General features: G+C 40.8%; 2 protein-coding genes across 5 annotated transcripts in view; one reads left to right on the top strand and one right to left on the bottom strand.

Moving 5' to 3' along the window:
- sycp2l (synaptonemal complex protein 2-like) overlaps positions 1–10,974 on the top strand; it is a 27,057-nt gene extending 16,083 nt beyond the window's left edge. For all 4 annotated transcript variants that reach the window (XM_048266120.1, XM_048266119.1, XM_048266121.1 and 1 more), the window contains 3 exons: positions 7,140–7,198; positions 9,280–9,337; positions 10,630–10,974. In XM_048266120.1, the coding sequence (XP_048122077.1) occupies positions 7,140–7,198; positions 9,280–9,337; positions 10,630–10,659 (147 nt within the window). In that variant the 3' untranslated portion in view covers positions 10,660–10,974. The remainder of the gene's footprint in view (positions 1–7,139; positions 7,199–9,279; positions 9,338–10,629) is intronic.
- Positions 10,970–27,975, bottom strand: elovl2 (ELOVL fatty acid elongase 2). Its single transcript, XM_048266122.1, has 8 exons — positions 27,690–27,975; positions 19,512–19,575; positions 17,818–18,005; positions 14,453–14,530; positions 13,904–14,075; positions 13,497–13,621; positions 12,755–12,889; positions 10,970–11,821 (listed from the first exon to the last, which is right to left on the bottom strand). The coding sequence occupies exons 1-8, from the start codon at positions 27,690–27,692 to the stop codon at positions 11,702–11,704; spliced, it is 885 nt and encodes a 294-aa protein (XP_048122079.1). The 5' UTR covers positions 27,693–27,975; the 3' UTR covers positions 10,970–11,701.

Genomic DNA, 27,975 nt, shown 5'->3' with positions numbered 1-27,975 from the left:
TGCATGCAGTTTGCGGCGCAATGATAAACTTGTTGCAAATTATAAATGATAAAATGTACCGAGTTATCGCGGTTCACGTCTGTGCATTGAACTGTAGGGGGTGCATCATTTGGTTTCATAATATGCTGTGTACTGTTGCATCCTTAATGAGTTGGCACACCAGCAAACTACAATAGAAGACATCTTATGATTTCTCTACCGGTATGCCTTTTCTGGAGGACTGAATGTGGTCCGATTCTCCTGCCTGGTAGGACAATCTGGTGATTAGGACAGGACTGGATGGTGCCACTGTGGTCAGTGATATGAAAATGCAGTATCTAAGGCCAACAGCTTGACATTTTGCTTATCTAATTGCTAGGCCTCCTCAAAGCCACAGGAAAATGCGTGATAGTCTCCTGCACTTGGAGACAGTAACTCCAAGAAAAGAAAAAGAGAACACAGTCCTTTTCAAAATTAAGTAAAATATGTTCTTCCTTCTGTGGAATCTAATAAGATTTCCTACTCTTCAATAATGATTTGACTTGGACAAGAAGCTCGTTAGGCTAGGTTAGACATTTAGTGATTCACGTCTTACAACTTTTTGGAAGATGGTGATTAGATTGATTAGATCACTTGGTTGTCATTGTGCAGAGTATTATGTACAGAGATAACGAAATGCAGTTTGCGTCTAACCAGAAGTGCAAAAAAGAGAAATAAATATAAATATCTGCATGTATTAGCAGTAACCTTATAAGAGCAGAATAGATATGGATATGCAGGTTGAACAATGTATGAACATCATGTACAGATATGTGCAGTGCAGTAACACTAACAGTAGTAAAAACTAGAAAATGTAATTTCGAGGAAATTACCAGTGCATGAAAATATAAACATACTGTATATTAACATAAAATGCCAAACAAACTTTTATTTGGAAACAGTTGGCAGGAGTCATAGTTGATAACAACTGACCGTTGAAATGGCTGAACAGTTAAATAGTTGAGTAGTTTAAATAGTTAAATTATTTAATAGTGAATTATTGTAGTGAGGACATTTATTTTGAAACAGTTGTGGGCAGAGGAAATAGTAGTCTTAAGAGAGCCAGATTGTATGCTTAAAGCCTGAGACAGAGTATATAGTTTAAAAGTTGTAGATAGTGTAATGGATGTTGATAGACAGAAAGTTAAATGGATGTTGATAGGCAGATTTTTTAATGGATGTTGATGGATAGTTTAATGGGTGGATGAGTGAATGGTTTGAAGAGGATGAATGGATAGAAAGTTGGATGGAATGGACCTTATATCCTTGTAGAATGGAGAGACACAGAGAGAGTTGGCCTAGTTAAGCAGAAAGGAGTTGATACAGGTGCAATCAGTTTAACTGGCCCTTTGATGCAAGCGCGCCGGAAGCACCGGTGCAGGGCCCACTTTTCGGGGTAAAAAAAAAAGGGCAGTTGTTGACCACAACACCGACACGGCATTGCGCAGTGGTTCCCAAATGGGGGTACGTGAAGGCACTCCAGGGGATACGTGAGATTTTAACCCCTCGAAGCTGATTGACGCAAAGTGTGTCAAAAAACACACCCTTTCTTCCCTGTTACATTGCTCCGCAACTGTTCATAGCAGCGAGAAGCCTTTATTGCGTGACAGCAGAAGTGGGGCTTTCCAACGAGATCACGCACTTGTCTGTACGTTAAAGTATGAAGATTAAAAAAATCATGAAATTAAATCAAATTGCATCATATTTACAGTCTCTGCGTTCACCTGCGCACCCATTACTCTCGTTTGAATTACTCGCAAACCCGTGAACGCATAGATATGGCACGCATGTCAGATGAAAGAGGAGACACCGAGCCATCATTTGATACCAAGTACATCCTTCTGGGTTATAAAACAGACGAAGTGACAGCAAAATAATAACTTCATATAGCTCGACTTACCTCACGTTTTTTTTTTTTTTTTTTTGTGGCAAAGCATGTTTATAATCCAACGCTATTGTGTGTTTCTCAGAATGTTCATAATCCGGTTTTGAGATCCTAGCAAATTCCTGCATGGCATTCAATTCAAGCCTCACATTGCATTCCAATTTGTTCGACAAAGAAACACCTTTTTTCCCTTTACTTTGTTAATGGCAATGCAGTAAAACGTTGTAGAGAATCATGAGTGCAGACAGGCACACACAGGCTTACACGTAAACTCGGGTCAAGTCAGGTCAGATCAGTTCGTGTTACAGATATGGAGCGCAGAAAGGTCATTTTTAATCACTAATTAATGTATAACATGATTACAGTCAAACACAAAGGGAACAGGCACAGTTGGGTAACTAATTCTAGTGTCGTTTTCCTATGGGGATAAACAGTGACAGGTTACCGGGTGACCTTTTACGATAACCTTCAAAATGTAGCAAGTAGGTTACGTGCAGATCTTTTCATCACAGTCATTGACAAGGCTTGGCTGCGTGCACAGGACAGAAAATGGAGATTGTGATCATTATTATTGTAGGCTATAGACTACCTCCTTTATTCCTTGAATGGAAATTCAGGTTATGCTGGTGTGTCTGTCAATATCAGGCGCAGTTTTTTAAGCAGATTATTCATTTAGAACTTGTAGCCTAGACTAAATCACTGTGCGTAAAAAAACGCTACTTGCAGTCCAATCAGCTTGAATGAAACCACTCGAAATCACTACACAGCACCTAACATAATGACAATTTTTGTTAGACTTTTTTGCTAGATCTTATATCGTAATATCCCACGTGAAAACGTGCGTGAATAGTTGGCCTCTGGAATTTTCAAAATTGTCTCGGGAAACCCAGGCCGAAACAAGTTTTTTTTTTTTTTGCACCCCCACTTTCAAACTCGTTCTGGCGCCGCTGCTTTGATGGGTCCTAATCAGGCTTGGAATTTCACCATTCTGGGGACAAGGCCACTTGGCCTTCAGTTGGGCATATTTGGTGGGGGGGCACAAAGGCCACATGTCAGGGCACCAAGGCCAAAGTTAACTATACAGTAGTAGGCTATAAAAATGATCAAAGTTGTATTTAGCCTATTCACTGCAGTAGACCTGCATCACTGTATGAAACATTACAAAAACATGAAACATGACATATTACATATAACTGTAAATCATCTGATCATCTAATAAAAACAGATATCTAGGCTATAGGCCTATATAAAATTTATTTTATATTTGGCCTGCTATGAAATCATGTATTGAACAATTTAAATTTAAGCACAGCTCAGTTTTAAGAAACTCAAATAGCCTAGATGCATGCTTAGCATTTTGTGATCATTAAGGCTACTTTCACAAACTCTTAGTCAGTTGTCCTCTGATGTTCATGTCAGGGGATTTGGTTGGTTGTCACCGGGGTGCAGAGCTAGAGTTTAGTAGGGTGACAGCCGCAGGGAAGAAACTTCCTCTGAACCTACTGGTTCAGGGATGGAGAGACCTGTAACGCCCCGGAGGGGAGTGGGGTGAGTCTGTTAGTGAGGATGCTCTCGATGGTTCAGCGGTAGAAGTTCACCAGGATCTGAGGAGACAGATCTCCTTCTTTAATCTCCTGAGGAAGAAGAGACGTTGGTGAGCCTTCTTGACCAGGGTAGAGGTGTTGAGGGTCCAAAAGAGGTCCTCAGAGATGTGGACACCCAGAAACTTGAAGCTGGTGGCACGCTCCATCTCAGGGGATTTATGTACTAGCTTTTGACTTCCTGAAGTCCGCAATGAGCTTCTTGGTGTTGGGAGCCAGGCTGTTGTTGGTGCACCATGATGTTAGGAGCTGGACCTCTTCCCTGTAAGCCGTCTCATCGTTGTTACAGATGAGATCAATCAAGATAGTGTCGACTGCAAACTTGGCAATGGTGTTAGAGCTATGTACAGGTGTGCAGTCGTAGGTAAAGAGGGAGTAATGGAGAGGGCTTAGCACATACCCCTGTGGCATGCCAGTGTTTAGGGTGAGGGTTGAGGAGGTGTGGTTATCTAGCCCAGTCCAGTGAGTTTAGTGATCAGGAGGGGATGCTGGTGTTGAATGGTGAACTGAAGTCAATGAACAGCATTCTTACATAGTTGTTGCTATTGTCAAGGTGGGACAGGGCGGAATGAAGTGCCGTAGAGATGGCATATGCGGTAGGCGAATTGGAAGGGGTCAGGTCTTGAGGTGGACCAGTCTCTCAAGCACTTCATGATGATGGGGGGTGAGTGCAACTGGACGGAGGTCATTAAGGCTCGTTGCAGTGGAATGTTTAGGCACCGGTACGATGGAGGTGGCTTTAAAGCATGTGGGGACCGCTGCTTGGGCTAGAGACAGATTGAATATGTCAGTCTAATCCTCAGTCAGCTGCTCAGCATGTCATCAGGACCAGCAGCCTTTTGTGCATTAGTCCTACTCAGTGCCGCATCATGTTGTATTTAAGGTATTGCATGTTTACGTTTCTTGACTGACTCTTTTGTCCAAAGTGACTTGCAACAATATCAAAAACATTACATTATAAACACAAACATAAAAACCATAAACATAAACAAACCATGAGGTCTTTGTAAAGAGCATTAATTAGGCGCCAGGTAAACAGAACACGAGGTAATTTCCACCAATGAGGAATCACAGACAAAAATAGTCTAGACTGTGACCCTTAACCCTTAAAGCAGTACCGTCACACCGGTGTGACGGGAATGTTGAGAAATGAACATTCTAAAGAATATCTGGGTTCATTGAATTCAACATAGAATTTTAGAACCTTCAATTGTTGCGGAACTTAGAATGTTCAAAAACCTACACCTTTAAGGGTTAAAGGTGTACCGTCACACCGGTGTGATGGGAATGTTGGAAATGAACATTCTAAAGAGTATCTGGGTTTATTAAATTCATCATAGAATTTTACCCGCACCTTTAAAGGACCGGTATGTAGGAAATAATGGAAAATAAACTGTAATCATTCCAAAAATTATCACCATATGTTGTCAGAGAGTAAGGAAACACGATGAATTGAAGTAATGGCTTATTTGACAACATTACTCTAACCCGTAAAACCCATGAAAAAAATGAGTTAGGGGGCGGAATCTCTTGGAATTTTCGTTTATGTTTTGAACGATTCATTCTAGAATAGCGTATTAATAATGGGCTAGTGCAGGGGTCGGGAACCTATGGCTCGCAAGCCACATGTGGCTCTTTTGGGAACTGCATCTGGCTCTCGGACAAACCTGCCATTTGTACTCAATAAGTCATGAATCATTTTGGTACTGTATTAAAATGGACCTACTGAAATCAAAATGTTGAAATAGTGTTCGAAATATAATATATGTTCACGTAGTTTGATCCATCCCTTGTCTGTTCTCTACCGCTGAAGTTCACAGTTATGTCGATGTACTGTACAGCAGAGGTCGGCAACCCGCGGCTCCGATAGACGCATGCGGCTCTTTGATCCCTCTGATGCGGCTCAGCTTTTAAAAATAAAAAATGAGTATTTAATTAAAATGTATTTTATTTTAGTTCATTTTCATATATTGTAGGTCTATTTGAGTAATTTAGCCTAGGCCTATATAACTTTCCACCTCACTTGACTCCGTAACCTAGCCTGCACAATATTGTTACATTCGCGGTTTGTTGCAAAGTCAATATCAAACAAAATCACCGATTTCCCTCCATTTCAGTCAACAAGAACACTTTGTTATTGTTGATGTGTGCGCTTGCTGTAGGCTAGATAAGGAAATGTCGAAAAGGAAACGTCAGCGACCACAGCTTGCAAGCGCGAACACAAGCGGGCTGAAATGGGAAAGTTTCCATCCGAAGACTGATTCTGAAAACGCGAAATGAACTGCCCGTTATATATCGCACACTGCAACGAGTTAGTATTGCTGTTAACCCTGTTCGGTTCCACTTGCATGTGAGAAATCTCTCACATATGAAAAATATAAAGACAAACCTGCGCTCACGTTTAAGGGCAATTTAAAAAAACTGTCACATCCATAACGCCAACACAATGCCATGGTATTTAGTTGCCGTTATGGATATGACCGTTTTGAGTGGAGTTGCCCTTAAATGGTGACGGCCTCAATTCTTGCATGAAACTTCACCTCACTGAATATGAGCCAGCCAGACAAGGCCATCACCAAATCTAATATCTGGTATGCCTAATGTTCAATTTCGCCAATGACATGTCAACGAAAATTGAGTGTTGTGTTGTTAACTATGTTACTTTGCATGCCAAAGGACATTGGAAAAATAGGGGGTGGTGTTTAGCCTACAGTAGGTTACATGGGAAGCCTAAGGCCTATACTTCTGTCATTCCACTTTACATTTCAAGTTACTTGCACATTAGGCCTACTTTTAAAACGAGTAGAAAATGTATTTAAAAATCCTCTGTTGAATGAAAGTAACTGTACGTTAAATATCCAAACTTTTTTTGTAACAGTCTTTATGTGGCTCTTCTGAGATAAAAAAAAAAAAAAAAAAAAAAAAAAATTGGTTAAAGTGGCTCTCCAGGCAAAAAAGGTTGCCGACCCCTGGGCTAGTGCGTATTCCTATTTGGGTTGCCAAATTGGCAAAGGCCAACTGTTAACAGCTGTCAGTTGTAGTCATGAACGCCTACAAGAGGCAGGCACATTTCCAAAATTAAAACAAGAAACAAATTAAGTGGACATCGGAGGAGCTTCCTGAGATCTGACGCAGAGCTGGCCATATTTCTCCACAACAGGTAGCCTAGCCTAGGCTAAACTTCATCTGCATCGCTAACTTAAGCTAAATATGTGTTACGTTGGTTAGAGAGGTATTTTTTGTTTTCACTATTTCCGTAATGTATAGCTCTAAGCTGGGTCATGGTTGGAGAAACGTTAAAGTAGCTGCAGGTCAACTAATGTTAGCTAAGTCTTAATTAGCCTACATCTGGCAACCCAGAAGAGGCTTGCGTCTGGTAGTCTTGAGAACCTTCACCAGTGTTTTGATTTTGGCCTACAGAACGTTCGGTAACAATCCTACAAATCGCACCTTTTAAGGGTTAATGGAATTCTGATACGGCAGACTAAATGCATGCTCAGGTAAGGTAATGGTTCTGTAAAGAAATGGGGAATAATGTTGATGCTGATGTATGCACACACTCTCCATGTACACTGATCAGATGCTGCTCTTGTCTAAACAGACTAAATCCAATGCTTGGTGAATTCTTATTGCAGACCTTCTGGAAGACGGAGTACCAGGCCGTGAGATCCTTTTGTGAACGTCAACAAAGCAGGTCTTGTCTTTACCTCATTATTGGAGTGTCAAAAGAGAAAGGGCATGTTTTCATGGTACACTGTGTAATGCCACCCGTGTGTGTGTGTGTGTGTGTCTCAGGTGTTCAAATTGTTTTTCTGTTTGATGGCTTATCTATACAATAAGTGACTGTATAGGCTAAGTATATAAGCATGGGCGTAGGTTTGGTCTCAGCTTTGGTGGGGACACATCCCCAAATTCTGTTGTCACGATACCAACATTATTGTTTCAATACTAGGTGAAGAATCTCGATTTTGATACTTTTGCAATTTTTTAAAATTTGATTTGGTTTGTGTGATTTGTGAGATCATTCACATCAGTGGCAATCATAAAATTGGATTGACCCTCCACACACACACACACACACACACACATAGAAAGTGATGGTTGTCATAGGTTTCTATTTCATATTTTGGAATTCATATAAACTTTATATTGTTAATTATTTATAGTATTTTATGATCTGCATAATAACTAATAGTTAAACATATTTAGTAATTTGAATAAATCACATTGATATTTAAACTATTAGGCTACACTTGTCTTTAATATCACATTTGTGGTGTGTAGGCTAAAAAATGAATTGAGTGTCTGTCACTTTAAGTAGCCTAGAGTGAACGCAATTAGCTTTCAGTCTCACGGTTTTAGGCTAGTGAAAAATAGTTTTTGCAAGTGCAAGGATATGTGGATTCAATTCATCATGTTTGCTATGCCATTAGATAAAATAAATGTTCAAAAAACTAAGTCAAAGAAAATCTTTCTGGGATGAGATCACAGAAGAGATATCTGGTGCCTTGCAATGTTCATATGAGTATAATGCACCATAGTTTATCTTTTATTTCTTTGCATTGTGCAGGCTACATTCACAAATACATTACCCTACATAAACAGAATTTAAGAACAGGAAAATGTCTCGGATCCATAGTTTATTGCGACTGCAAGATTGGCAGCCCAATTAACAGTCAGTGATGGTGACTTCTATTCTGTGCTATAGCCTATGCGACTGTCCTTGCGGCACACCAACATGACTCCTAACTTTGGTTGAAAGATTACAGAAGCTAGGTTTAGCTGTGATATCCTGGGTAATATCCTAACAACTAATGTTATTTTACACAGTTAAATCCGCATTTGAAAGCCTGGTCGCCAGTTGCCAATTTGTATGGCTGTTTGTTATTTTGCCTACTTAGACTCATAATGAAAAAGCGTTGTCCCCTTTCTTCTTCTTGGGTGGCATAACTGATCTACAAACCACAAAAAGGGGCAAACATGTACATGCTGAGGGGCAAAGGGAATATCAAAATGTTTTACTCTGGCCTTTTATGTATTGGCAGACAGCCCTAAACTTACCGTTGTCGTTGACGCACCCACTCGCTTGACTGCCAGTGCAAAGTAGCCTGTGTTTTGACACTCTCCGTGTGTGTAGCGGGCGTGTCAGATAACCCTTCCCCCTCGTTTTTTAGCCAATCAAATGACATTGTTTCTTGTACTGTCGTGATGGCTGTTGGAATAAACAGCAGCACAAATAAGTTCGCTAAAATATTGGTGGGGACAATTTTGTCATCTTAAAATTTTGATTAGGACTAGTCCTTAGCGTCCCACCCTAAATCTACGCCCATGTATATAAGTATATATAATTTTTTGATCCCGTGAGGGAAATTTGGTCTCTGCATTTAACCCAATCGGTGAATTAGTGAAACACAAACAGCACACAGTGAACACACAGTGAGGTGAAGCACACATTTATCCCGGCGCAGTGAGCTGCCTGCTTCAACGGCGGCGCTCGGGGAGCAGTGAGGGGTTAGGTGCCTTGCTCAAGGGCACTTCAGCCGCGGCCCACTGGTCGGGGCTCGAACCGGCAACCCTCCAAGTCCAGAGTGCTAACCAGTGGCCCACGGCTGCCCTAAGAAGCCCTAAATGTATAGAGGCAGCTCAGTTAGTGGCTGCAACACAGGTGGTCAGCTTGTCCCTCTTCAGCCGACTGTTGCTAGTCTGTTGACTATTGCAAATATCTGCGACTGCAAACACTAATGCTCTGTTTGGCTCTCTCCTCCACCGCGCTAGACTGGACTCCTTAGAGATCTGCAGAGGTAACACCACTCAGCACGCCCCGGCTCCACAGGTATGTTGTGTAATCTCCCTCAAACTGAAACTAAATCTCCTATTCAAATACTCAACTATGGGGAATATTTAACTTGTCTACCACTTACTTTGAAAGTAGATTACTATTAAAGAGTGTTTGGATATTATTTGTGTATTTCACAGACACGTAGTCAAACACTCATGCTTTTAGAGGTTATGTTGAATCTTGCCTTTGAAAAGGACCTTTATAAGTAAGAATATACATAAGAATTTTGTTGAATTTTCGTTATACATATGTCATAAATGTAACTTAACAGAACTGAGGAAAAAAGCATAGCCTACCCTTGGAGCAATTTGGTCAGAATATGCCCAACTACCAGTTTGTTTAGTGTTTGTTCAGTGTTCCTATTTCATGTGTTTGTCGGCGCTTATCTCTGTCAGGACAAACTAGATATGGTTTTCCAGTTCCTTACGGTTGGCTTTGCGTTTGTCCTTGAAATCCAATACTGGTGTCTGACAATACACAGACCAAAGAAGTGTCAACACGAGTGAAGCTGGCCAAGCCCATGCTGAAAAATGAGCTGAAATCAATTCCAGACATCGCCACTAGCATTAGGCTGCCCAAAATGTACTGTTCAGGGCACTGGCGCACAGTGGACACAAGGACACACATACCATCCAGCTCAGCAATGCAAAGCAGTTTAGTAGAACAAGCAAGATGCAGTGAGAGAACGATGTTTCAGAATTTCCAAAGATGTATGTAACATTGTCCGTACAATCACATCATGCACAACACTCAACTGTTAACTACTGAGTTACTTTTATATCATGAGAGGCATTTCACTATGTGTTCTCTGGAATGGGGTCTACAGGAAAGTGCGAGCTTCTCATACGACTTGCCCAAGTCAGCTGGGTCCTCAGAATGACCCAGAAGCTGTTCCAGAACTGAAAGGGGGAGGATACCCCAAATACTGTAAAAAGACATGATTTCTCAAAACATAATGACTTACTGTGAGCCTTGGCCTGCTGCTATGGCAACAAAAGAGCTTCTCTTGGGCAAGTGCTTGAAATTATGGACCTTCAATCAATGATATTGACAGACTAAAGGCTCTAGCCAGAAGACTGAAGGAAAGGGGCTGTAACGTTACCACACAAACATGCAAAACTAAAGATAATGGCACATATCTATTCTGTGACCCGCCACATGCCCAATAATCCAGCAGCGTCCACTTTGACAATATCATGATGCACAGTGTGCTTGTGTGACTGTGCTCAGGTACAGTGGAACACCGCTTGACCGCTGACATTTAAAGCTTGTCTGTTTCCCTTCAGGCTGAGGAGGAGGATGCCAGCATGGAGTAGCACACTTGTCTGCTACAATGGCCTATACCATGTACATTAAAACATAAGATGTTAATAACCTTGGTAAGCTTTTTGTTTGTGTGTGTGTGTGTTAGCTGGATGCTCATGTTAGGATTAAACACCACTTTTATTAGTTAATTTGATTGAAGTGTATCATTTTGTACTTAGTGCAGTATGCAAATTGGCACACTGCCCATAAATGGTATGGAAAGTAAGTGGCCTATAGTGTGGAGATATTTGTTGAAATAAATATCAAGTGTAGGAATAAAACATTGCAGGGAAATACATTCTGATATAAACAGTAGTCTGATTTAATGTTTTTGCTCAACTAACTTTATTTTGTGTCTTAGTGAGAACATTTGTTGTTCTTTATATTCAATTTATTGATTCATAATAAAAATCTACAAAACACAGTGAAGAGATTCTGTAAAATGTTAAAATAATTCTTGTTACAAGATATATTCATTTTGTCACAGCTGAAAACTAAGACATTCAAAAAACATTGTAAAATCATCTGCCATAATCAGATGGAGGGATCTTGTTGTGTGTCTAAGGCAACTTTAGTTGAATGATAGCTAAAATGTGTATTGTTGTAATGTTATACTTCATTCATGTTCTATGAAGAGTTAATACATGGCTTGGCTAATATTCCTTGTATGTAATCAGTAGTATCACTTTATTCATAAAAAATAGTATTTCTGCTTCCTCCATGACTAAGTGTCTACACTAACAAGATGTACAGCAGTGGATATAGTAGTAATTTTCTGCCATTAAATGTCTCACAATGTCAATGGGATTTATCTCCAACTTCTGTCCTGAAGGAAGGGAAAGCACCTTCCCATGCATTCAATATGAGTCACTTTAATTAATAAAAACCTTGAAAGAATTAAAAGTTATAAAAGAAAGAAAGAAATCAAGATCAAAATGGCAGAAATCAAGATCAAAATGGCAAAAACGAACAATCAAAAAATGATAATCCCTGCTTTTGTTCTACTTTCTCAGCATATTTAGGTTTGATACAATCATCTGGCCCCGAGGCAGGTCACTTGACCTTTTGCTTTGTCGTGGTCCCATTGACGTAGGCAAAATGGCCATTTAGATGAGAGCTGACGTCAGCATCAGTCCGATTTCCCGCATCCCTGGGTGTCCTTTTCCTGTATGTCTGGAATAAAACAGCTCATTTGAAAATGAACCCCACGGGACTGCTGAATAAGGGACAGAGCACTCTCCTCTTCCCCCTGACCAATGTGGCTAAGTGAGTAAGTGGCCTACTGGTTACAAGACTACATGGCACTACATTCTGACTCAAAACATGAACCACTAAGTCACCCTTGTAGCTTATGTCTTTTTAACAACCATCTGTTTCTGCAGCCAGGGCTCTGACATGCATTTACTTAACACTGTTTAATAATGAATGTGTTGCGGTGCTTTCTCTTCTATATATTGTAATCCCCCTCTCTGACTCATAAGCTTCCTATGCCACACTTTTTGGCACTGTTTTCTGCTCTTGAGTCTAAACACATTCATGAATGTCATATGCCAAATTCAACATCTTAATGCTACTGTGTGGTTTTGATTTGTTTAAAATGTTCAAAAATAACCTAGAAATATCAACAGAATATGAAGAAACTACTGTTTGACATATTGCTAGAAATGTCGTTGTGTTGTCTAGATTTCCACTGAATTTAGCATGCAAACCAGCTAGTGCTGGGATGGTTCTCTTTTGTAATATGTCATCGTACCACTTGTGGCCATTGTATTATGCAATGCAAGTGAAAGGAGTGTCGTGTGGCTGTGGTCAAGGCAACTGGAATCCTCACAGCTCCTCAGAGCCATGACAAATGCCTTCAGCTTATTTCATCATGTTCTATTGCAATGTTCTTTTGACATTTTAATGACATTAGCAAGGTACTGCACATCATATTGAAGAAACCTGTGTAGCATGTTGTATTTTGTACATATTAAAATTTAATACTTCAGGATTATATTTACAATGTATGAATTTACAGAATGTCATATGTTACACTCTTATGGCATAATTGCAATGTGATATATGAATATTTTTTTTAGCCTAATGGTTGAAATGATCCTTTACCTGGATGTAGAAGTTGATGAAGAGAATAACAAGAGTGAACATGTAGCTCGTCTGAAAGAGTAAGCAGCCAATGGGGAAGCCACATGGCACGATGACCGCACTCAGCGTGTGACTGATGGTCAGGAAGAACTGAATCTGAAATGGGAATCAGACAGACACATGCTTACTCAGTGACATTAGAATATAAATGGGCAATATTACTAAACACAAGCTACACAACAAAACACAAACCGCACGTTCAGTGTGGCCTTAGAAGTGTGATCTAAAGAAAACAACTGCATTAGCAATGTGTTCAATGAAACAATCATACAATGAATAAATGAAACAACATATAAAAGAACAGTGGTGAACATAACCTACTGGTATAAGTATATATACTTTTTTGATCCTGTGAGGGAAATTTGGTCTCTGCATTTAACCCAATTGGTGAATTAGTGAAACACAAATGGCACACAGTGAGGTGAAGCACACACTAATCCCGGCGCAGTGAGCTGCCTGCTTCAACGGCGGCACTCGGGGAGCAGTGAGGGGTTAGGTGCCTTGCTCAAGGGCACTTCAGCCGCGGCCCACTGGTCGGGGCTCGAACCGGCAACCCTCCGGTTACAAGTCCTGAGTGCTAACCAGTGGGCCACGGCTGCCCCAACAAACAATGGTGGGACAAACGATGGAAATAAAAGATTACAACATCTCACAACACAAAGCCAGAGCAACTGTAAAGACTGAGACCAAATGGCGTACTGACCAGCTGGGCCTGCGTCAGGTAGCGTTTCCACCACAGGTATTTGTGCATGGAGGGGAAAGTGGACAGGCCGTAGTACGAGTACATCATCACGTGGATGAAACTGTTCAAGGTTGGCCCAAAGAAACCTTCAGACAGATTAGACACAGTAAGTGTTGATACTGTTCATGTGGAAGCATTATAGTTTTGATTTAACTTATTCATGGGTGTTTGTTGACATTCGCATTGTGCAGTGCAAAACATGAATGTTTAAATCACGTTTGATATGAACATTGAAATTGAAAGTATCTTAAAGTGAGAATGTTAAAGATGTTTGTCACATACAAACTGTGAATGTCATACAACCACAAAATATGTGGAGCATCTAATCGACAACAGCCGTTTGCTTTTACAGTAAAATGCTTGCTTACTCTGCCCACAGGGGATCCAGTTGAGTACACACCACCAGATGTTGAACATGGAGGCATGGTGGTACACATGCAGGAAGGTGATCTGACTGTTCTTCTTCCTCAGCACGAAAAAGATGGTGTCCATAAACTCGATGAGCTTCGAGAAGTAGTACCACCAAAGCACTCTGGCCACCTGTTAGAGACGAGGCACGGTCAATGGACTTTAGTTGTCAAGCAGTTTTCAACCGTTTACAATATCATGATGTGTCTGAAACTAGTTCAACAACGGAGCAAAGAAAGCCAGTCAGCTTCCCTCTGCTACACTGATTTCAGGTTGAAGATCACATGAAAACTGACCAATGAAACTAGAAGCACAACATTGTCTACTCCACTCCTACATTTCGAAGGGTTAAAAACATGAATATTGAAATGCACATGACATAGAATTTCAAAGGAAACTAAGAAATACCGGTAATCGGTCAGTGTACTCAGTCAACATGTTGGTCAGTGTGTGAAGACATGTGTAAAGCTGGTGATGAAAGACGAAGGGTGTGTTGCCCTGGAGCTCACCCTGACGTCTGCATCTCCTACTTCGCTCAGACCCTGGCACTGGAGTCGATAGCCAGCCGCCCAGGTCGCTGAGATGAGCTGAGGACCAGGAGACAGGTCAATCGATGGGCTTCCCTGATCCCCTGCCGCTAATGAAGGTGTCCTTCTCACTTACGCACAGTCTTTCTCAGTATTGCTGACTCACACACACACTTGTACACACAGGCCACAGGCAGACTCTTACACATTATTCATACTCTTTTTGTTTTCTTCAATTCAAAGACCACTGGCATGACAGAAAAAACTCAAATTTGTATTGAAACATTACTACATTCATACAAATATATATGTGTGTATGTATATATACATGGATGGACAGTATTTATAATACATGTATTTGAAATATGTATTTCAAATGCAAAATAGTATTTTGTCATTTGCATTGTATTGGGTTGGGTTGAAGAAAATGGCTTTGTATTTTGTGTCATGATATTTTAGGTGTGTATTTTTGTTGTTTAAAAATAATGGCAAATATGTTTGGTAAAACCAATACTTTTGGTGATGTGATGACATCATAAAAATGCAAAACAATGAATGTAGCCTCTGACTGGTGCTGACTGTCATTTTCCCAGAGTTGTGGTGATCAAAAAAATGAGATTTAGAAAGATGATCCAGTGGCAGATGAGTTGGTTTCTCACACACACAATACACTACCTCTCACACCATCTTGAGAGTTTCTTGAGAACTTTAATCATTCAATCAGAACACATGGAACTGGTTATGTGGTTGCCCTGCAGCATAGCTCACTCTTCAATCAATAACACCATTTAGTGCATACACGGTACCCAGTTAAAAAACAACTAAAAGGGTCATCCTTCCTGATCAAAAGCGACACAGTGTAATATCATTACATTACATTTTGGCAGACGCATTTTTAGCCAAAGTGTGTGTGTGCATGATTGTGTGTGTGTGTGTGTGTGTGTGTGTGTGTGTGTGTGTATGGGTGTACAAGTGTTTTACTGATGGATTGACTCTCCTCTATGGCAGGCATCTACATATCTATCTACGACTCTGCAAATATCCTGTTCCTCATCTCATCTTGTTTCATCTCTCTATCTCTCTTCCTCACACACACACACACACACACACACACATTTCTCTCTGTCTGTCTACCACACACAGATACACCCACTGTGTGTTTGACTCTTAACTCTCCCATACTCACTCTCTCTCTCTCTCTGAAGCACACACACACACACACACACACACACACACAGAGAGAGAGAGAGAGAGAAAGAGAGAGAGAGAGAAATGCGCAGCAATCATCATCAGATCAGGTGGGTCTAATTGGATTGAGTGCTGAGTGGGGTGAGGGTTGAATGACATAATCTCTCATGAAGAGGGACTGAACCTACGTGACTGTCCCCTTTTTCCACCTAGTGGAACACCCAAGACCCTCGCGACATGTCTGCCCAACTAACACTCCATGCTCCTGCATGTCTGGCCGACCCTGTGTAATATGGAAAAGACATGGGCCATTGCCATTAGGATCTCTCCTTGGCAGTGCCGAATCCCTACGATTGAATTACATCCTTTATAGTTGTGTGAGGGTTTAACACAATCTCCATTACATAACAGTAATACTTCACTGCTGATGATGGGGTATAATTTACTTAATGCTAGACTGGATGGTGGTAGAGTGAATTACACAAGCAGTCTAGCACAGGGGAGATGCAGCTAACTAACTCAATCATGCAAAAACATTAGAGGAAAGGAAAGATGACCGATTTTAGTCTTTTGGCTATTCTATGCTATAACTCACTACGATGCACTATATATACCTATATCAGTGAAGCAAGGCCATGCAAACGTACATCTGTGACATGCAGGGAAGAGCTCATGTAGTTCAACTCATGATTGTTCCAGGATGTCCAAGTCAAAATTGGCTTATCAATTGGGGGCCACTTGACAGGAATGTCCCAGGCCGGGCTGCTTTATGCGGCCAGTTCGCTCCTGACAAAAAGTGTGACAGGAAAGGAGGAGAGAGGGTAAGTGAGAGTTGCCGAGGGAACCGATGGAGTGACACACGGGGGAGTGAGAAAGAGGGAGAGAAGAAGATAAGATGGAGTGATATGGACAGATGGACAGAGAGAGAGATGAACACTGACACAGACACCCAGAGAGAAGCAGATGGGGAATAAAGAGGGAATAGTATGAGGGTAAGGGAGTGGAAGCTCATAGTGACTCTCTACCACTCTCTACAAGTCTCTTTCTCCATCTAGCATGAGACAGAGAGTTCTATCTGACTATCACGCTTCAACTTCTATATCTTTCTCTCTGTGGTAGACTGCAGTGTCCAAGCACACACACACACACACACACACACACACACACACACACACACACACACACATCACTACTAAGCTCTAGTACTCCTTCATTCAACCCGCAAGAACTCTGAAAAGTTAATACAATTTTAAACACGCTTTAACAGCCCTCTAGAGCGCCTGTGTTTTGTTCTGAGATATTTTATTCATGTGTGTTTTTTCTTTTTACTTCTTTTGCTGACGTGCCTCTACTTATGGCAGTTTGGCCAGGTGCAGTGGCAATGGTGTCATAATAAAGACACGATAGGTACAAGCAGTGTTCTCTCTCCTACACCTTTTACACTGCTGGGGATGACCCGCAAATGAACTAGTCTCAAACACACAAGCCTATTACTCAGAGAAGAGATTACACACACACACACACACACATGCACACGCATACATAACACAAACATTCTTTCAAGGTAAGTAACCTGGTCAGTGGTTACATTGTCTTGACCCTACCATAACATTCAGTTCTGTTTTTATGGCATGGCAGTCTATGAAGCAATCTACAGTATCTCTTGTGTTTTGGTTTTACAGTCCATGCAGCCTACTGTACATACTAGCCAATACTTTGCCAGGTGCAGTGGCAATGGTGTCATGATAAAGACAAGAAGATACAGTAGGCACATGCAGTGTTCACTAACACTCCAATGAACTAGTCTCAATACAAACAGGCAAACACACAAGCCTTCCCTACAGTGTGAAATTGCATGGAGAAGAGATACACACACACACACAAAAGGCACAAGGCAAATAGCCTCATCAGATTGTCCTTGACCCCACCATCACATTCAGTTCTGTTTTTATGGCATGACAATTGTATGAAGCAATCTCTTGCTTTTTTTATTTCACAGTCCACGTAGCCTATATATTATCCAATGCACACACACACACACACACACACACACACACACACACACACACACACACACACACACACACACACACACACACACACATACACATACACATAGAGAGACACATACACAGAGCACAAAGCTTCAACAGGCTTACCTCAACTAACATGTAGAAGGACAACATTGTGACTAAGAAGTTGTAGGCCACTAAGACCCTTTTGAGGGAGTAGGCTGGTCTGTGCCTCATGTAGAGGGGGCCTAGCAGCACTATGAGCAGATAGAGGAGCGTGAACAGGACTGTGGGCAGATAGGAGTCCAGTAGGAGCCATCCTCGCACTCTGGGATCTGAAACAAAAGTGTTTGGTACTTACAGACACATAGTAATGGTCAGGTGTCAGCATTATACTTCTGTGTGCACGATTACGCAAAAAGGAAGTGTTGACCAGAAGCATTGCCAGTTTCAAGAAAAGTAGACAATGTGACTCATCCTTCCTTCATTCAATAATGAGGCAACAACCTCTCTTTTGCGCAAGAAAAATAAATAAATAAATAAAGTGCCATTACCACCAAACATGTAAATGATACAACACAACTACCTCTATTTTTTTATATATGTTCTATATTTCTATATTTTTATATATGTTCTATATTTCAGTCTCACACTTTAATGTCTGTGTGTGGTATGTCTGTATATTTTTATTTTTTATTGTCTATGGCTATGTCTATGTCTAAAGTATGTCTTTAAAGTATGTCTATGTCTGCATGGGAAAGTAAGAAACGAAATTTCAATTCTTTGTATGACCAGTGCATGTAAAGAAATTGACAATAAAGCCGACTTGACTTGACTTGATGAGTAGCCTATGAGAAGGAGAGAAAAGCAGCATACAGTCACTTCAGAGACAGGTCTTTCAGTAGAACCACGAGCAGGAAAAGATGGTGAAGTGGTGGTGTTGTTGTCCCTAAGTTCCCATTAGCTAGATGTTGTTTTCTGTGCCACCGGAAATGCCTTAGGAACCATAGGCTATTTGAGTTCGAGAACCCTGTTTTAGAGGCATTTGGTGGCCGTAGGAAATTTGAGTTTGAGACTCCTGTTTTAGAGGCATTTGGAGGCCTGAGCTGGGGAAGACTGATGTCCTGCGGTTTCAGGCCACGGTGGTAGTGCATTGATATTCTTGTGGGTGCACTGTGACAGAGGAAAGTTTTGGCAAGACAGCTCTTAGACAGCAAAAGGCTTTCCGAGGTCAGAGCAGAGAATGGCAGTGAAATCTGTGGCTGATCCAAGAGTTTCTCTCAGCATCAAAATGGACCCTGCGTCCAGCTGAGTATGACAGACGTTTATTCACCCTTTGACTCTGGTGAGGCTGGTCACAGTCACTCAGGCTTTCCAGTATCCCGACTGCCTTTTTCACCTGAGTTACCAGACTGTGTGTGTGAATCAGATTGAAGTTAAAGTGGTCTGTTCCTAACCCAAGTACCAGTATAGTATGAAAGTAAAACTGAAAGAAATGTAAAGCTAATTCATTGTATAGGAATCAATGTTTCATGCCATTATTGCAACATTCTTTTTCTTGTTTCACGTTTTCAGGTTCCCCCGGAGGCTTCTCCATGTTTGTCTAAAGTTGACGTGGTGGAGGACGGATTTGTATTATTTATATTAGGTAAAGGGGATTAAAGTCTCTGACCTGGTTTTGATTGTACTGAGAGATGAGCTACAACTAAGATGCTTAGATGGGCCATTGTTCAATCAGTGCTTTTCACAACCAATTCTTTACTAAGTCCTTTATCTTGTCACACAGTCAGGTCAGGTGTGACACAGTAATGAGAGAGTCGTGCCACAGCTGTGGGACTTACCTCTCTCTCCAAACAGGCTGTCCACAGCTGAATTTAGCCGTCTGTCTAGCGTGCTGAAGTAACTCTGAAAAACACAAGAAAGAACAAAAACAGGACATTTGAATAGAGTGTGAATATGCAGATGAAACACACACACACACACACAGCATATGAGACTTAGGTGCTGGTGAAGGGTATGAGTTCAATTCCATGGAAACACCCAGCCATCTTGGCTCTCATGTTCTGTATGGCATGATGTACTGTACTACCACCACCATGCACAAATATACACGGACTATGTTATACGCCACTTAGTTATGTCTAGTGCAGATGGGTCACCCTGATCAGAAAGGCCTCCCTTTTCAAGCTGGGACGGGTTTTTTTCAAGAGCTGCATTTCAGTTTGAGTTCCGCTCCGGAGGAGGGCATCATTGACATACTGCATGGCGTGTTATGTATATATGTATACAATGGCTGTAGGGGCTGAGCACTACGCTTCACTGACCTTCAGTTCAATATTGATCTACAGCCCAATCCATGGTGACCAATGTCATCAGGTTACGACCCACAGAGCAAATGATCCGACTCATATCCGCTAGATATCTAGATTCTGATGCTTCATGTAGAGCAGACATGTCAAAGTCAAGGATCCGGCCCGCGAATGAATTATCTACGGCCCCCGGGATGATATTTGATTAGTATTAGACTAATACTAATCAAATAGGCTGCTGTTTTGCACGCACCAATACTCCATTCCCCACAATGCAACGGTAGCCCGCACGAACTCACTGCGGCGCCGCAAGTGGGCCTCGGCTTCATTATTTATCAGTATTCAGTCAGGGCAGATGTCAACTTTCAGCTACCCCCCTCCCCAGTGTTGTGCCTGAACGCGTTCATTGAACGAAAGTTCATGAACTCGTTCATATTTTGAGCTTAACGTGAAGTGAATGTACTGTATTGCCTGATGAAAGTTACTGTGAACTCGTTCATTCTGGTGTCTGTGAACGGCACGCTCTTTCAGTTTAACTTCGTTGGATAGGGTGCCAGATTTCTACAGAGCCTTCCACACGAAAACCCGGCTAAAATACACCGTAAAAAGGCCTTAATATGGCAGCACGCAGGTCACCATTAAATTGACAAATTTTGTCAAACTATGGGCATGATCCGCAATGTGGACAATGGTCTGCATAGTGAAATGATTCCCGGCCATCGCCTGATAATTTGCTGCGCCATTTGATCAAGGAGCAGCCATGACAGAAAAAAAGAAAACAAACATTTCTGCAATTAGGAAATACTTGTTTGGTGTCTTCAAACATAGAGGCATAGAATTAAGTCGGTGGTATGAGCGTTTATTCAATGCATGCGTGTGCACGTTGGTAGCAAAGCTAAGCTTCAACCTATTGGAAGGCTATTTAATTATGAAACCGACATTTAATAGAACGACGGGATTTATGCAACTTCCATAAAAACAGAGCACAGGCTATATAAAAACACTGTTTGGCATTAAGTATTAAAGTCAGCGAAAAAGCTATTAATTAGTCTTAGTTAAAGATAGTTAAAGATCTCCAGATCAGTGATTTACCATTCACAAAAGCTGGTATTGTGTTTCCTGAATCCTTACATTCAGGCATTCAAATTAAATGTAATTAAATATATATATATATATATATATATATATATATATATATATATATATATATATATATATATATATATATATATATTCTATCAGTGTATGATGCTTTTATGAGGGAAACATCCCAAAACAACGGCACCCATATAATTGCTGTTGTCTGTTGTTTTGAGAAGTATTTCTCATGCAAGCATCATGCAACAATGCAAAAACAATGAAACTATTGTAGGCCTAATTATATTTTACATTAGTAAAGCAGTACTCTGATGTGCATGTTTTCACAAACTTTTGACTGATTTGAAGTGCATTTATAGCAATATAATATAGCCTAAAAATAATAATAATTGTGATATCATTATGATAATTTGATGGGGGGTGGGAGGAGGGGGTGGGTTCATGTAGGTGGGCCCTCTGACCCCAAAGTATGCCTTGACTGGGCCTCAGGTCAAAGAAGTTTGAGAAAGGCTGATGTAGACGACAAAGCAGCAAGGGGGCATCGTATGATCGTTTAAAAAAGTTTTATGACAAGGTCGGTGAGGATGGGAAAAATCGTACATTTCTGTGCAAACTTTGCCCGCACTTCAGTCACAGTCATTATTCATTTAATCATTAAATAAAATACAGTACACGTCTTGGTTCAATAGGTTACGTGCAGTCATTTTAATGTTTTAATAAATATTAAACCAGCCCGGCCCTCGGCTTGTAGCAAATTTGTTTTTTTGGCCCAAAGTCAAATAAATTTGTTTATTTGACTTTGACATCCCTGATGTAGAGATACAATTGTGTTGGGATAAATGACCAATATCTGGATGGGATTCAATATTTGTTACTATCTACCGGACATGGCATGACCCCCCCCCAATACAACAATCAGGCCAACCTCTGGATGTGTGGAGGATTAACCATATCCAGTGATGCCACATGAAGAAGAAGAAAAAACACAAATTTCCTATCCTCCCTTCACGGGCGGGGTAAAAGACGTTTTCGCTGAGGTCGGCCTTTTTCGAGACTCTCTGTGCCCCGCTCACTTCCAAGAACTTCGGTGAGCATCGATCCGATCGGGCCCGTGGTGGTGTACAGTGTCAACAGTCCGGAGGGTGACCTGAGACACCGGAGCAGAGACCAAGGCGTGATGCTGAAATTTCAGTCCCATGTTCTCCCATGGGGGGGGGGGGGTTGTTACACTTGGGCATCAGATTTCTGCACTCTACTCTGCACTCCACACAATGTTATCAGCAGGCACTCTGACAGTGTCCGAATGAAGAAAGGGTTGGATTCTTGAATTCTCAGTAGACCTATGACTTTCTGGAAGAGCTTGAAGAGGTTGCTTTTTTCCTTCAGCGCTTAGTAAAAAGTCAAGTCAGACTGCTATTGTGGGGCTGATTTTACAACCAAATGATAAGACATTGAAGACATTGACATTGATGAGCTTCTCCTGCCAACACTGGTGTTGTTTAGTGTAAAATGATCCATCATATCCTCCACAGGAGCGTGGAAGATGTCTGCAAAACAGACACTTCAGAACTCTTGCATCGCAAACTTATAATATGTCTGTAAATTGAATTAAACCATATTATAAAGATCACTATGCAGTTGCCATAACATGGATCTGAGTCACTACAAAATAGTGAAAATGACAGCGTAAAAGAAGCTTTCCTGAATAGTCTCACTCTATCCCATGGCAACCCAATAGCCTACTTTTAGGCCCGTACACACCGAGTCCGATTTTTTTCGGACTAAATATTAGCATGAAATTACGCAGCCTATTAAACACATGCATATTGTAACGATTTGATAGCAACACACACAGTTGTCCAATCAAAAGGTTTATTAGCTGAGAATGAGAGCAGGGACACAGACACAGAACACAATACACACGGAGCAGGTCAAGTACACACACACTACACATACAGGGGAGGACGCAGCCCCCCACACAAAAAGGATCACACACGAGGGAGAACTAAAAGGGAAATATGTTACAATAAAGACGCTAACATTTCACTCATAACTTAGGAGAAATACAGACATAAACCCCCAAATGTTCGCTCCCGTATCCCAGCATGCCCTGCGTGGGAGAACGCTAACAATGTCTTGTGCGCCGACGTTACAGTATTAAGGCCCGTCCACACCAGATACGATACGAAATAACAGTGCGAAAATGCGAAAAATTTGTATGCGTGAATGCAGAGCCAGAAGAACTCGTCATATGAGATAACAAGGGCTGAAGCCAGTTGGATCTAAAGTGCCAAGTTATTCGTTATCAGGTGAGTCGCAAAGCATATTATTAAATGATTCTGATGTAGCTTACTCTTTATGACCTTCTGTAGTCTTTGGAGAAGTTAAATTGATGGCTTTCAAGAGTTTGTTTTTATCCTTGCTAGTACAAGCTAGCAATGCCAGATCACGTTAGCTAATTTAGCTAACGTTAACGCCATACACGTCGACCCAGATCCCTATCAAGAAGAAAACTACATTAGCCTGCTTTGTGTTTGTGGGATTATTGACAAGCGTTGGCTAGCACTAACGTTAGACAAACTATGATGGAAGAAAGTGTGTTCTTTACATTTAACGTACACATAGCGTTTGCCTAAAGTTCGCCAATGTTCTTTAATATTATGTGTGGTGTAGGCTACCTCACAGAAAGGAGGATGGTGCTAGGCTAGTCACACTTCACATTCATTAGGCATGCTAATGACATTGTAGCTGTTTTTTTCTTTAATCGTGGAGACATCTTTTAAAATGAGTCTACAGGACAAATTACATGCATTTTATGAAGTAGAACGTTTTTTTTCCACCATTGATATTAGAGGGGGAATTAAACCTGGTGTTCTACTAAGTTAGTGCTATGAAGCTTAGGCTACATGATTGATATTATGCCTTGGTTTATGCGATAGATTTAGATTTTTTTAATTATTCGTGTTTGACAGAGCATTCAAGTTCATTTCATGGTAGTGTTTGTAATTTACCTAGTTTTAATCTGTAGCCTAACTATGTTTTTACAGGTGTTCCTGGACCGAGATGTCTGAACGCCTCAAATAATCAGCAGTAAAGGTAAATATTCTTCATCCAGGACCTTGCCCCATTACTCTTAAAGCATAACTCAAGCCAAAATGCAACCTAGGGTCTTTTTGTGAATGTACCTGAGTCAAAATTTTGTTTGAAAGCATAATTAAGTCAGAAGCGCCCCCATTAAGCTTGACTGTATTGTCGTTTCTGGGTCAAATGCCATTTTGAATGGGAATCGTAGGGGCAGAACTATTTTGATACATGATTTTGATTCATGCATCAAAATAGTAGGCTAGTGCCCCTACGACTCCCCATTTAAAATGCCATTTGACCCGAAAACGATAATAGGGTTGTATTGGAAACAAAGGAATCTAAGGTAATCAAATGCAGAAAACAGGGTGGTTGCACTCATATCAGTGCCAAGGTGCACAACGCTTTAAGGAAAGACTACCTGGCCAGGTCTACCCATACCAGGATGGCAAACAGATGGTGTCAATACCAATTTGACCCATAAAAAGTAAATTTCAAATAGGTACAGATAATCTCATCATTGCCAATGGATTTCTGTGTAAAATATTGTTTATCTTGTAAAATGTTGTCCATCTTCTTTCTGTTCACAGACAACAGAGACAAATTCTCTAATACCAAGGTCAATGCATTTGACTGCTGTCCAGCCCCGGGTTGCCACCGAAAACTTTATGCATCTTGGACTGGAAGATGGTGTGCTAGTAAGGAAGCTAGCTACCACAGCTTTTGCCACCACATCTCAGTGTTGGGAAGGGAAGTTCACTCACTGCACAACTCTACCAGCTGTACCTTTCCTCCTCAGCCATTATCCGTAACGACCATGATTCTTTCTGGGCCAGAAGACTTTGCAAACAAATAGGCAATAAATGATCATGCATTACAAATTTAGCCATGTTAGACTGTTAAGTTGTTGGCTTGTAGGCTGGGTGTCCAGTAAACAATTTCAAGCTTAGAGGGCAAATTCTCTCACCTAGGAGGGTAAACAACTTTTGTTTTTCATGAAATCTGCATTTTGAATTGATGGTCTACCAATGAGGCTGTAGAGTATCGCACACAATAGTGGCAAAAAGCACTTGGCGATAAAACATGCATTGGTGTATTATTTTATATATTATTTCACACATTATATATTAAATGTGTCTTGTATAAATTCTCTCTGTGTGTAATGCGCACTCAGAGGAAACTGCTCCCCAAGCATGGAAGAAAATGCTGCGAGTGAGGAGGAATCTGACCAGCGCTCCAAACAGCCACTCAAAAAATCTATGCATGTGAAATAATATAATACGCCCAAATGCATGTTTTATCGCGTTACCACATCCAACTTGAAAAGATATGCTCAAGAGATCCATAACTTTCAGAAAAAATGTTTTACTTTTGTTATGGATGAATATTATGTTTTGTTTTCATTCATGTCAATAAAATGTTTTTCTCATAATCAAAGTGTAATTTGTCATGTAACAGAATAAGTAGGAGAGTACTAATAGTACAATTTTAAATCACACTAATATTATACTTAAATTGCATGCCTTTATAATGCTTAAAGTATCTTAAGACTATACTTTTATTAACATAACTGCAAACTTTCAAGGCACTTATTGAAGTCAGGAAGTACATTTGAAGTTAATTTAAAATATTACAGAAGCATGCCAAATGAATAGAAATGAGGATGATAAGAGTGTATTCAAAATACACTACTACACTATTATTAGTTATACTGTAATGAAAAGTACATTTCCAATACACTTGGGATGTTACAAAATTGTACTGCGACTGTGTTCCGAATGCTCATAAAATCTCTTTTTGTATAATGTACTTAAAAACACTTAAAGTTTGAAAGAAGTTGTTCCTTTGCACACTAATTACACTCAAAGTATAGTCAAGTTGGTATTAAGTTGAACTTATACATAATACATAATTCAATACACTTAATTACACTTGGATTTGACGAATAAAACTACAAACTGTACTTAGTACACTTTCAAAAAGTATACTTTTAATAGTTTTTTTTTTACCTGGGAACCCTGGACATAATGGTGTTTTCAGCAGCATAGCCTATCATGACCTATTCTTAAAACTTCCATTTCCATGAATGCATGTTGTATTAACATTAAATTATATTTTTCATTGCAAATATATGCAGTGAGAAGCCATACTTTCATTGCTGTAGTGAGATTTCATTCTTTTTGGTTGAGTGTAAAATGGGACGGTGGTAAGAAGTGGGGAAAGCTCTCTGTTCGCACTAAGTAAGAAGTTCGTCAGGAGTAGCCTACTCTTGAACACCTGAGAGTCTACTGTAACGTAAACTCTTTGTAACTTTGGCATATAGGCATATTAAGGAGACTAGTCATCGTGAACAGTGGGATCACCCAATCTATCAGCTTTTTTTCTGCTCGTCGTTCTATTGTGACATCAATGGAACCCTGCAAAATCATTATTTGATTGGTCAACAGCTCTTTTTCGCATGAAATGAGACCGTTGAGAAAATGTTTTTAATCACAACGAATTTCGTCCTCGGTGTGTACAGACTAATACGAATGCATATGTTTAATAGGCTGCGTAATTTCGTTCGAATATTTCGTCCAAAAAATCGGACTCGGTGTGTACGGGCCTCTTTCTCCACTTTTTACCACCGTCCCATTTTACACTCAACCAAAAAGAATGAATGAGTCCAATATGCGGGCACCCCTGGCTGCAGCTTGCAGATCGGGGCTGGGCTCAATGTGGGGCAGAGCGCAACGTTAGCCCAAAATCAGCTCGTCATTCCCTGCTGACCTCTCTGTGTCCGTCTATTTACCCGGACTCTGAGTTTTTCTCAAGGAAGAATGCTTAACTCTATAAAAGCGTATATCCTCCTTAAACTACTGCTAACGTTAATCATGTCCCTTCCCGCCTAGCGTTAGAATCTGGTTGCGTGTGTGTTGTGTAGTGGGGTGGGTGTAGGGTGCACTAATGAGGCCAATCACCTTATGTGTTCCGTCAGTGGTTCGACTGCACAATTATCACAATAGCACAAGTAGAATAGACAAGGGATGGGAAGGATGGCTGTAAGCTTTAATTTCCCCAGCACCTCTCAAGCCAATAGGCCTACACGGTTCCATGAATGATCAAGGCTATAATCTGTTTCAAATCTTGATGAATCTTATAGTTCTCCCTGCTTACTGAAAGTCGCTGTGTGAACCTGCGTGACGTGAGTGCGAAATAGAATGCGAAATATTAAAATAATCGCATCGGACTTGCTGTGTACACTTTGAGTGCGAAAATTTCGCACACGAATTTTTTCGCATTTTCGCACTGTTATTTCGTATCGTATCTGGTGTGTACGGGCCTTAAATCAGAAACTAGAACATATGACGGGAATCAAAGGAGGCTCTGAGCACTCCACAAATGTAATTACGGAATGGCTATTTTTATTGCCAGTAGAATGTTCACACTCGAGAGCACTAATACAGATAGATACATTCTGTGTGATTCAGACATGTAGGCTACCTTTTAAATCCTGGGACAGTTAGAATGTGAGAAGACCAGCCCGCTTACCATTTTTACCACCAGCTTGTTTTTATATCGCCGTGAGATGATGAGAGACAGACGATCCAGAGAGTAGTAGACGGGGACCTCTTCAGTTTGTCCACCTTGTTTGTTTCTTTGAGTAGGCTATCCGCCCAAAAGCTCGATATATACTCTCAACCATCACATAGCCATCGGATCGGCGAGAAGGCTGATGAAGCGATGCTGTGGGACGTAAGAACACGACAGGTTGCGTGGCCAATAAGAGGGGTCTCTCAGACCATCCGATAGGGCGGTGCACCTAGCGTTCATGACC

The sequence above is a fragment of the Alosa alosa genome, chromosome 16, assembly GCF_017589495.1.
Source record: "Alosa alosa isolate M-15738 ecotype Scorff River chromosome 16, AALO_Geno_1.1, whole genome shotgun sequence".
Lineage (NCBI taxonomy): Eukaryota > Metazoa > Chordata > Actinopteri > Clupeiformes > Clupeidae > Alosa > Alosa alosa.
Note: the sequence above shows the minus strand (reverse complement) of the source record. Positions and strands in the feature narration are given on the sequence as shown.